We start from the raw sequence: 10939 nt of genomic DNA, 5'->3' as shown, positions 1-10939 counted from the left end.
CAGAGATGTGGTGGCGTCTTCATCATTGAGTTCATCGTCATGCACACAGATGAAGCCTTGAGTGACCTCAGTTAGTTGTGGAGACATCTTAGAGATCTCCTTCCACTTGAACCTGTCTAGGATTCAATAAATAGAAGACATCGCCCAGACTCCCACAGCAGAAATAACTGGAAGATATAAAAGCATTTATGAATGTTTCACCCTCTTCCTATGCCTTTTAAACATACTCCTCCTGGTTTTATAAAGTCTGAGCCTTCCTTCCCCCCACAGACTGCACAGCAGTATCAGAGCCGAGAGGAGATCCATGACTAATGCATCGTCTGGAAGGGCTTGCCCATATCCCTTTTCCAGGAGCCAAAGTACTTAGCTTAGTGACTGCTATGACTTATCTGTACCAAAGGAGCAGGCCAGATGCAATTATTTTTCAACAAAGACACTCTTTCTCTTTCTTTAAGCCTTGTGTAAATGTCAATAACCAGTGTTTAAAGACAGCTAACTGTTTGGCACCCTACCCCTCCAAGGGGGAGGATAAAGACAGGCTAGGCAGCTTCTCTGGCTGCAGAGTGGCAGAACTTTGCTAGGCCAAAGCAGCTTGATTCCATTAAAAAAAAACATGGACATAAATATGGTTTATTGTAATAGTTTAGAGCCAGCTGAACTGCCCAGTAGGAGCAATTCTGTGGAAACTCCAGGGGAGTAACCCATCCCCATCCCTGCTGGCTTTATGGCAAAGCTCTGTGCTGTTCCCAGTGGTGCAGGGTGTTCTTAGTGCTGCTGAGAGCTGTGTCCTCAGCACAGCCTCCTCCCACTACACACAAGTGCCCTTCCCACCCCCCAGGCCACACACGAGCTTGTGGAAGACATTGTGAGATCAAGCTCATGCTTGACATTGGTGATGGTTACACTGGAAGTGCTGGAAGCAGCATCATGGTGTGTGAGAGAGAAAGGGGAGTGCCCTGGATGAGGGAGACACTACAGAGCAGCAGGGAACTCTATGGTTCATGTTGGAAAGGAAGCACCATTTATCCCTTGCCTTATGGTCGTGACACATCCCTCCAAAGACCCAGTTTCTTAGAGAGGCTCCTTTGCTGATGGTTTGTGGAGAGGAAACTGAAGAAGAACTGCTGCCTGCTGTTGGGAAATGACACGTTCTATTTTCCTCCCCTCTCAGTGCTCATGCTGCCCTCTGTTAGCAAGGCAAACACATCTTCCAGAGGTTACTCTCCACTTTGAGTGCCTGTAAGAGCTACATTTAAAGCTAAAGAAAGTACTTTTCTGCTGGACCAAATTTATCTGGATGCATTTACACTCCCATGTTTTGGCAGAGACGTGTTTCTTACCCTCTGCATATTCCCCCATTGTGGGCAGTTTTTCCCGAGAGCATCCTCCCTGGATCCCCCCCTGGCAAACATCAAAAGAAAGAATGTGGGATGCCCACACAGCACCTGTACAGAGACGCAGGCTGATGGCAGGCTGCGCCATCCTCACTGGGTTTGAAAGCAGTCAGCCTCTCTTGGATTTCCTACATTTTCGCTCATCGCCTCCCCACATCCAGGCTGTGGCTCCCACTGTTCTCTGATGCTCAGTTAGCAACAGAGCCTCACTTTCTGATTAAGCAGGGTCATGGGCTAAGCACATGTTGAAACCTGAACTCAAGGACCTTCTTCACTACACGAGCAACCTCAGGGTGAACTTTTTCAGCCCATCACCAGCCCTGCTCTGGAAGCTGGACAAGCTTATATTCCCTGATAAGGACCCCCCTTAGCAAGCCTGAGAACGGGAAGGGAGGAACAGATTCTAACCTGTGGTCTCCCTGTTACATTTAACAAACTTCTTAAACAGTTTTAACCTGTTCTGCCAGGATGCAAGTGCAGAGAGCCTACTCCTGTCTTTGTCACTGTATCCAGGACTTGCAAAATGCAGTGTGCTCTAGAGGAGGTTGCTCTGAAGAAAGTGGTTCAGCAGAACTGCTCCCCTGTAGGACACCATCCCCAGGCCAGTGACAGACTGTGCTTGCCAAAGGGAGTTGTTTGTGGAGCAGGGGAACACCTGCCCTCCTCCCCTTTACCAAACTGTCCAAGGAACACATTCTGGAACACAGAATTAGGAAATTTGAACCCACAAACACAACCAAGATCAACATGACATGACAGTTGCCAAGAGGTGGCACTGAAAACCCTCAGGGTACAGAGGCACGGGAACTTCAAAGAAAAGTGGGGGGCAGGAGGTAGAATGTGAGGAGCATTCTAAGAGATCTTTGAATATTAACCAGCAAGTGAACGGTCACACCTGCCACCAAGGTCTTTACAAATGCAGTAATTGCAACGTCTACGTTCCCTAGCATACAACACCTGAGCATTAAGAGAAATCCCAGAGTTGAGCTCTCTTGGCCCTTCTGATGCCTGAACCATCTCCTCAGCTGCCCTACATGTCTTGGACTTCCCTTACATCCCATACAGTAACTGTCCTACACAGGGGTTTCAGCCACAAAACCACTACAGGAAATGTCTGACTGCAGTTGTCTCACTCATTAGCTTAGGCCAGCGTTCGGATGTGAAAATAGTCCTGGCCAAGACACCCCAGTCACCTGGATGTGCTGCGGCAGAAGCACAAATAGCTTTTAAAAATATTTTTTTCCCTACAATGAGAAAAACAATAAGATGCCCTTTTAAAAGAGATCAGTGTTGTATGTTTGACTAAAAGTACAACAGAGGTAAAAAAAAAAAATCCAAAGCATTTTTAATGGTGCTTAACAGCGGCTGGTTAGATGTGAAGGTAGCAAAGAACTTGTGAAGAAAAGGGAATGGAAATGGTTATGAAGAAAGTGAAGCCTTTTGCCTCATGCTGCCATCAGGCAGGGGATTACATGCAGGGTTTCTCTCTTTACTCACCTGCATACAAAAAATTGCACACACAGCTTTCCCCCCTGCTCAGCATGCCCTCAAGCCTGTGCTGTTCCCTTTCCCGGGACCCCAGATGTTCACACTGCAGAGCAGCTCTTATTTTCCTTTGGACAGATCTGCCACCACTGGAAGGATTCACCACCAAGATAAAACCAGGAGAGCCTGTGGGCACAAACAGCAGTGGTGGCAGGCCAAGGCAGGCTCCCCTGAACCACAGGGGAGTAAATGATCACAGACCAGCAAGAAACACCATGCGATCCCTTTTCCCAGGTGCACGAAGATCCCACATTGCTCTGTCAAGGGAAGCAGCTTTGCAATGAGATGGAAGAGCTTCACCCCACAGTGTCAGCATGCTTGGTTTTGTGATGCAAACATTAGGGGAGGCACCAAGGAACTAAAAGCTTTACCTTACCCAGCTGCTACACAAAACACTCTGGAATAAGAGCTCATCTTATGAAGGCAGGAGACTTGGAAATACCTGCAGTTAGAAGGTGCTCAGTTTTATCTCTGTATAGAGCAAAGGCCAAGCTCACTTTCTGCAAGGCTTTGCAGTAAGATTGGAAGCACTGCCTACAGAGCTCCTCAAACCAGCACACACCAAGACTGCTTTCCTCCCCCTTCCCCCACAGCTTTCCTTCTTATCTTATCTGTAAGTGGCAAAACCCAGCCAACTCAAAGATTGACTGTTTGAAATGCATCACCTTCAGGCCTGATCTTTGTGGCCAAGGTCAGGTCAAATGCTGAAACTAGCCCAGGCTGGCATTTACACCAGTTATCCCGTTCTGCAAAGGGGTATATTTCCTCCTAGTGCAGTGACAAGAGGGACAATTAGCTTGAGGTGAGGAAGGGTCTAACTTTCATCTGATCCTGGTATTTTAAAATACCCACTCTGCAACACCTCTCCCAGCATCCATCACACCCCAGTTCACAGACAGGGAAAGCACTGATCCCAGATCAAGCTGGATGGGGAAAGGGGAGAAGAGGAAGAACTGTGACTGACCCTAAACAAAAGCAGGAAAACACACACACACACACAAAAAAAAAAAAAAAACAAAAACAAAAACCAAACGGTAAGCCACTCCTAGCACTGCAAGCAGGGGAAGAGTGAAGGGTAGTACAGGAAGAGGGTGATTAGTAGAAAAACTTAAGGGCACAGAGACAAGGGCCTGAGCTCCTCCCTTCCCAGAGCTGCAGAAGCTCTGGAAGCATTTGTGTTGGCAGGAAGGCAGCAGGAACAGGCAGCTCTTTCCTGTTTCAGGCAGCAGAATTCACTGTGGATATGTGCTCCTCCTTGTCAATGGTCACTGACAGGAAGGTGGACCTGTGTCCAAATCACCTCCCCAGCCCCATGGGTGTTTAAACACGACGATGGCAAGATACGCAGCCAACATTTTGTTCCACCTTTATTTTAACAATCAGATAAAAACAGAACCATATTCTTAAAAGAGTCATTACATGGCAATTATAAAGTGCATTTTCCACTTGAATGTTGTGTACAAAAATATCTTTTAAAAACCAACATGCAGAACACCCTACAAGGCACTTCCAGGCATAGAGCAAGGAGAGCAACCCTCACTTCTATGTTCACATTGGCAATGGAAAAAGGGAAAATGTGAAAGGCCACAAGTAGTATTTTTAAACTGCTATTGGTCAAATAGTCAGTTCCCAGCCTAGCTTTTACTTATGGCATTGCTCTTCTAGCTCATCTTCCACATTCCTCCTTAAGTACACCCAATGCACAGCCTGAAAACAAGCAGGCCCCATAAGGAGATACCACCATCCACAGCACCCCAGACCCACATGCCTTATTTTGGCTCACAAACAGCTCTCCATAGGCATGAGTGTGCCAGGAGAACATGACTTTTCTACAGTCAGTGTTTTACAACATTAACATCATACACTAAATAAATAAGAAGTATCAGTGTCACTCAAATTTCCTTTTAGTTTAAAACCAAGCCAAGCTGGGCAACAGTCCCTTCCAGAGAGACCAGATGCAGGTTATAAAGGCTGACTTGGGAAGCTGTTATAACAGAGGAACAAAGCCTGATGAGCTCTGGGCTAGCAAGTAGATTCACCACCTCTAACTAAGTGATCAAGCACAGTGAAGACATGTATTGATTTTGCATTTTGAAAAAGCAGCAGTTGAAGGCTAGCTACTCTTCCTGCAAGCTCTTGTCCCTTTCAGCATCCAATAGTGATCCCAGTATCCCTTCTAGGTTAGAGTAAAACAGCTTGTAAGTATTTTATACAGTAGTCGCTAGAATTAAAAGCTACGTTAACAAAATTAAATAGTCTAGCCCATTGCTTCTCTCCATCTCATTCATAGGCTACTAAAGGCACCCAAAAATCATATAAAGCTTATGCACTAGAAAAGGTAAGATTGCCTTGACCTCTGTCTATACAAACTACTCAGCACTCTCCCTTTGAGCTGAGGGATTAAGTTATTCTTCTCGGTTAGCACCCAAGAAGGTTTGTGTGGCTGACTGGCACTGCACTAGGTTGCCACCTCACCTCAGCACACATCCAGAAGATAGGGATGGCTCACATCTGTGATTAGTTTCATATCCAGAGGGATGCCAGGATAACCCCATGTCTCACACTCCTCACGGCTAGTTCTTTGTGTAGGTGGGGTGAGCCGCTTTTTATAGGCAGAGAGATGAAAGTCTGTTCAATTGCAGGTTGAAATGCCATACTGCTTCAACAGCAAAGGGAAGACCAGCATGTTGCTGTTCATCCAGTGCAGCCACAGCATCCTCACATGTGAGCAGTGCCATGCTTTTAGCTGCCAAGCAGTCCATGGCTCAGAGTAACAAACCATTATGAGATCTTAAAAGCAATGTCAGTTCCAAAGCCTGTTTATCACAAAGCATTGCCACCCCCCTTTCTCAGTCAAGGCACTTCCATGACAGTAGGCACACAACAGTCACCTTCCTATACAGGACACAGCATAAAATAGCCATGTGGTCCATTTGTGTTTAGCTCTTGTAACACCTGAGCAGCCTCCTGCACAGGACTCTGGGCCCCAGCTGGACAAAACTGTTTCACAGTCCACAGGAGGAAGAACTGCACTTCCAGAGTCCAGCACAGCCAACAGCTGACTTCTGATGTCCATCAAGGGGAAAAAGCATCATTGATCACTCACGATTAAAGAAATAGGAAGGTTTTGAAGAAGGCAGTTAAGGATATCAACCCACAGCTGTGTTACAAGCACCACACAGCTACAACTAATCTCTATTTTTGGTAACACCAATGGTATGAGAGTTTTTCAAGATCATCTGATAAAACAACCGGTGACTAAGCATATCAGATCCTCTCCCACGGGCACGTCTCCTAATACGGCAGGCTGTAGGGCCACATTTCCTGTCATCACATTGCATTTTCATTTCCAAAACACTCTTTCTGCCTCCAGGAGGAAGGGCCTCACTACAAGGACATGTGCAAAGAGAGGACTCCATTCCCAGCCATCCAACCACTCCATTTCCTGACAGGCACTGGCCAGCTTTGCAAGGAGAGCCCTGCAGCTCTAGTACAGCCTGCTAAAAATATAATACTAGTACATATTTTGAAAGACCCTTTTAATACTAGTCAGGCGATACCAAGCAGCCACCACTACATAGCTTGGATAGACAACATAAGCGCTGTAGTGTTTCCCTGGAGACTGGCAACTTTACTGAACAGGAGGAAGAAGCAGTGCTAAAGAGACATGAGCAACAGCCCCTGGTCCTTTGATCATTTGGAGAGCCAGAATTGCTTCCCTGACTATAAGCCCACTGCCAGCAGAGCACTGCACACCTAGTTTTGCCGGGAGGCTTATGCCAAGCTACAGAGCCATCCTTCTTCCACCTCTTCATGCACCTCGTGTTCAGACCAGCCCCAAGGCCTGCAGACACGCCAGCAACAGTTAGTCAACCTGGACTTTGTCCTTGGGTCAATAGTACGGCCCGAGCTTCTCGAAGCCTGAATAACTGGGCCACTCAGGAAAGAGGCCATAGGAGCACCGAGGGCTCCCGAACCGGTCAAATGCACAGCCAGAGTCAGGGCCCTGTGGGGGATGGACAGCTTCCTGGGCAGACTTCAGTTCTGACCGTACGATCCTGTAGTTTGCGCCCCTGTTGTTGTCCCAGTACACCTTCCCATTGCACTCAAAGGAAATGGCAAACTCGACTCTTTCGTGTGACTGAATTCCCTCAGGCAAGCTGATGTCAAAGGAAAACGTGTCCCGATCTGACCCTCCATACGTGTCCTTGACATACATGCACGGGTAATCTACAAAGCTTTTCCAGGTGTCAAACGTAATCCGGATCTTCACAGTCTTTTCAAAAGCGAGGTTCTTCACCTTCACCGTTCCCACAACAGATCGCTCCTTTAGCACACAGTTTTCAAGGCACACACAGTCTGTCTCAAGGCGGTTTCTGAAGTCCAGGTAGTCTGTAGAGGGCTGAACAAAATCTAGCACAAAGCTGTCCTTCTCCGCTGTTGTCAGACTCACAATGTTGTCTATCAGCTCTGTGATGTTGAAAGGAATATCTAGTGGATCATCAAACTCTGAGAACACCTTCACCATCGTCAGAGCAAAGCCTCTGCTGTCTGCAAACGACACTCTCTTCTTCACTTTGTTGTGTGTGAAGGAGTTTGTTGCCTCTTCTGGTCCGTTCAGTGCAGCCTTGCTGCTCAGCTGGATGCAGGGCCGCAATGGCTTGCTTGGCTTTGGAGCAATTTTGCAGGCACACTTCTCTCTTCGCAAGGGTGAAGAGCACAGGTACAGCTGCATTGCTACATCCACAGCCATTGCTTGTTTGTGAGGAAAATAGTCTAATACTCTGGAAGATAAGAAGAAGGGTCAGTTGATGTTAGAAAAGCACTTTAATATGAATTTTGTCAGACAAGTGATATACTGCTTCCCCCCAGCCATCCCAAATAAACTTGCTTCTATCACTCCCCGAGTCTCTCAGGCTTAACTAAAAGCAGGTACTTGTATGGTGTGATTTACAGACAGTGAGAAATACGCTATAGCAGAAGGACCAGAGCCTGTTGTATCCTTGAACAAGAGCTCTTCCAACTGCTACAAGAACAGAGTCACCATTTGAAGACACACACACAGACATTGCCCTGTTAGGCTAGCAATAGCAGGCTCGAGAGAATTTCCAACCCAGAGTAAAGCCCATGGTTCAGTCCTACCAGTGTTCACAAAACCCAGAGATTATCAAATTTCAATGCTACATAAAGCAGTATTCCTGCTGTGCTTTCCTCCCTCCAGGAGAGATTCTCCCTAGGGCTTCAGAAGCTTTTGTAGGAACAGGAATTTAGTTTGTCACAAGCTGCTGTACACAATTGACTTCACCTTTTATAAAGCCTCAGATATCTGGTATTTTTAGCAGCTAAAAAACCACTCGTTCAGTTGAAGTACATTCTTTGCTCATCCGAGTCTCCCAGATCTGCTCAGCCTAAAGTGCCTGCAAGTAGTATTGTAAGGACAGCAACAGTCTGATACAGCAGAAGGTTAGAGACTTAGCCAGCACTGTTCTGCACCTTTATTTTCTCTACTCCACTTAAAACAGAGGACAGCTCAGAATGCCCACCAGCCAGTTTTACCTCCAGCACAGAGTTCACACCTCAAGCCTCCACAGCACTTGTGCTAATCCCCTGGGAAACACCCATATAGCCACAGGGCTCTGCTAAACACAACTCATCTAACTCAAGGTTGACCCTGGCTTTGGAAACAAGTCCTTCTCCCAGAAGGCACAGGCCATGTGCACCTCCACCATGGCCTCTCCTTCTCCAGCACCCAGCCCATGCAGCACCATCTCTCTTTGTGCACCCATTCTAAGGCAGCTCCCACCTGGCACCCCTTGCCAGATGTAGCCCTGGAGTTGTCCCTGCAGCCAGGAAGCTCCCAGAACATTGAACATTGCATCTATCGCTCCTGCCCTTACACTGAAGTTCAGATGGATGCTTTTAGCAGACCCTCTTTGGCCTGGCTCTGGGTAAGCCACTGAACAGATTTATCATGCACATCCTCCTTAAGTTAACTGTATTGCAGCTGACTTTAAACACAGAGCATTCCCTTAATAAAAATCCTGTTTGGCTGCAGGCCAGGCTCTAAAGCTGCTCCCACCACGCAGAGCAGGATGAGCCAGCAGCGTTAGCAGTGACCACCAGCCTTGTGATGCGGCAGAGCTCTGGCTGCCAAAGCCACGCACAGCCAGCTCCAGTGTTTGATTGCTGCTCCCGTGCCAAGAAAAAGCAAGAGTTACACTCTCCAATTCAGTGATTTAAGTCCCCACCCTGTAACACCAACACGGCAGCTCTGAGCAGGCTTTCACAGCATTCGTTCAGCACGGGCATCTGTTTATTCAGAGCCCAACACACCCACCAGCTAATTCCTTCTGCATTGCCTCCTTTCAGCTCAAGGGCAGCTGTACAAGACAGACAGCAGATCCACCTGTCTGCTAACACTGCTCTGCTCATCTCTACCTGGTTTTGCCAAGTTTTTATTCATACACACTTTATATAGGTCATTTCCTCCTTCAAATTAATGCAGCCTCCAATGCTTCTCCTACTTGGGTCAGTTTCATCTGCATTGCATCTTTTCCCAGGGAAATTTATTCAGCTGAATTTCTGTAACTGCTGAGAAGTCAGGTTTCATTGTAAGCCTTGGTTATTCACAGCTTTAGAATGAAGAGTCATGAAATATCCAGCCTAATGGCATTACTTGGAGCTTTTTTCCAAGCTAAGAACTATAGCAAGAGCTTTTTCATACCGACTATGAAAATAAGTTTTGTGCTTTTACAGCTCATTTGATACCCCAGACAACTCTTTCTGCACTTGAGAGCCTGCTGATGCCCAACTCACAGCCAACGGAGGAAAGTTCCCCTTTGAGGCTGGTGATGGCTGTGTTGAACTTCAGATGCTTTGAAGGTGGGAGAAGAGATACAATTTCGGGAGCTCGCACAGGTAAGAAAGCTCTAGGAAGCAAACAGTGCAAAGCAGGCAGCCCTAGGCAGGTACAGGGGCCGAGTCCTTTCTTCCTCATCTCAAAAAGGGAACAAACCCGACTCTCTCTCGGGACTTCTTCCTGCAGCTTCATTCTCTCCAGAGGAGAATGTCACCACTCGCTACTCCCTCCTCTATTTCTAGGAAGGAGAAGCAAGTCAGAGCACAGGTATTACTTACACCTGTATTTATTGAACCCCTTCGGTTGCCTCCGCGCTGCTCCCCGCGCTACCTGGGGCCAGGTAAGCCCCAGCGGAGGGCTGGGCGTGCAGCAGCGGCCGAGCCGAAAGCGCCCAGCCGTGACACGCTGCCGGGCGAAGCGGCGCTCGGGCGTTCTGTACCCCTCCTCCTCCTCCCCGACTCAGGAAAGGCCGAGCCGTCCCAAGGGTACATCCCGGTTCCCGCGGGCATCTGCCTGGGCTGTGTGTTAACTCGCTACAGCCCGGTCCCTCCGCAAGCCACAGCCAAGCCAAGCCACCCGGACCCAGGAGAGGCAGAGCCCGGGAGAAGCAGCAGAGCACAGCCCGGCGGAGGGGCAGCCCCGCCGCCCCCGCCTCACCCGGGGAGCTGCAGGAGCCAAGCCCGGAGGATCCCGTTCCCGTCCCCGCCCAGGAGAGGCACCGCTCCCGCACACCCGAAGGGGCTGCGACCCGGCGCGGGAAGCCCTCGGGGAAGGCAAAGAGGGAGGGCGGCGGCGCGCCCGTACCTGGTGCAGTGCATGGGGACGGTCCGGCAGCCACAACCCGCCACCGAACGGGGCGGGCCGCGCCCGGCCTCTTAAGGGCGCTCGGCCCCGCCCCCAGCGAGCGGCAGCCAATGAGCGTGCGCCGAGCGGGGAGGTCGGCACGCGAGGGGGTGTGGCCGGCGGGAGGGGGCGGGGCCTGGGCGCAGGGACAGGGGTCACGGCGGTGGCCGGAGGAGACACCGCGCCGAGTACACCTGCCCCCAGCCCCCTGCTTGCTCCGGCAACAGGGACAGGCTCTGCCTCCGGTCCCTCGCTGTGCCAGGGTGCCGTCCCTGTTTGTCCAGAATCACGGAATCAA

At 49.1% G+C, this 10939-nt stretch overlaps 1 protein-coding gene across 1 annotated transcript; it reads right to left on the bottom strand.

The window, feature by feature from the left end:
* Positions 1–4301: 4301 nt before the first annotated feature.
* Positions 4302–10620, bottom strand: PPP1R3B (protein phosphatase 1 regulatory subunit 3B). Its single transcript, XM_050338641.1, has 2 exons — positions 10603–10620; positions 4302–7723 (listed from the first exon to the last, which is right to left on the bottom strand). Exons 1-2 carry the CDS (start codon positions 10614–10616, stop codon positions 6832–6834), a joined length of 906 nt encoding a protein of 301 aa, XP_050194598.1. The 5' UTR covers positions 10617–10620; the 3' UTR covers positions 4302–6831.
* Positions 10621–10939: the final 319 nt, after the last annotated feature.

The sequence above is a fragment of the Myiozetetes cayanensis genome, unplaced genomic scaffold (assembly GCF_022539395.1).
Source record: "Myiozetetes cayanensis isolate MyiCay16 unplaced genomic scaffold, myiCay2020 scf7, whole genome shotgun sequence".
Lineage (NCBI taxonomy): Eukaryota > Metazoa > Chordata > Aves > Passeriformes > Tyrannidae > Myiozetetes > Myiozetetes cayanensis.
This window is presented reverse-complemented; position numbering and strand designations above follow the sequence as displayed.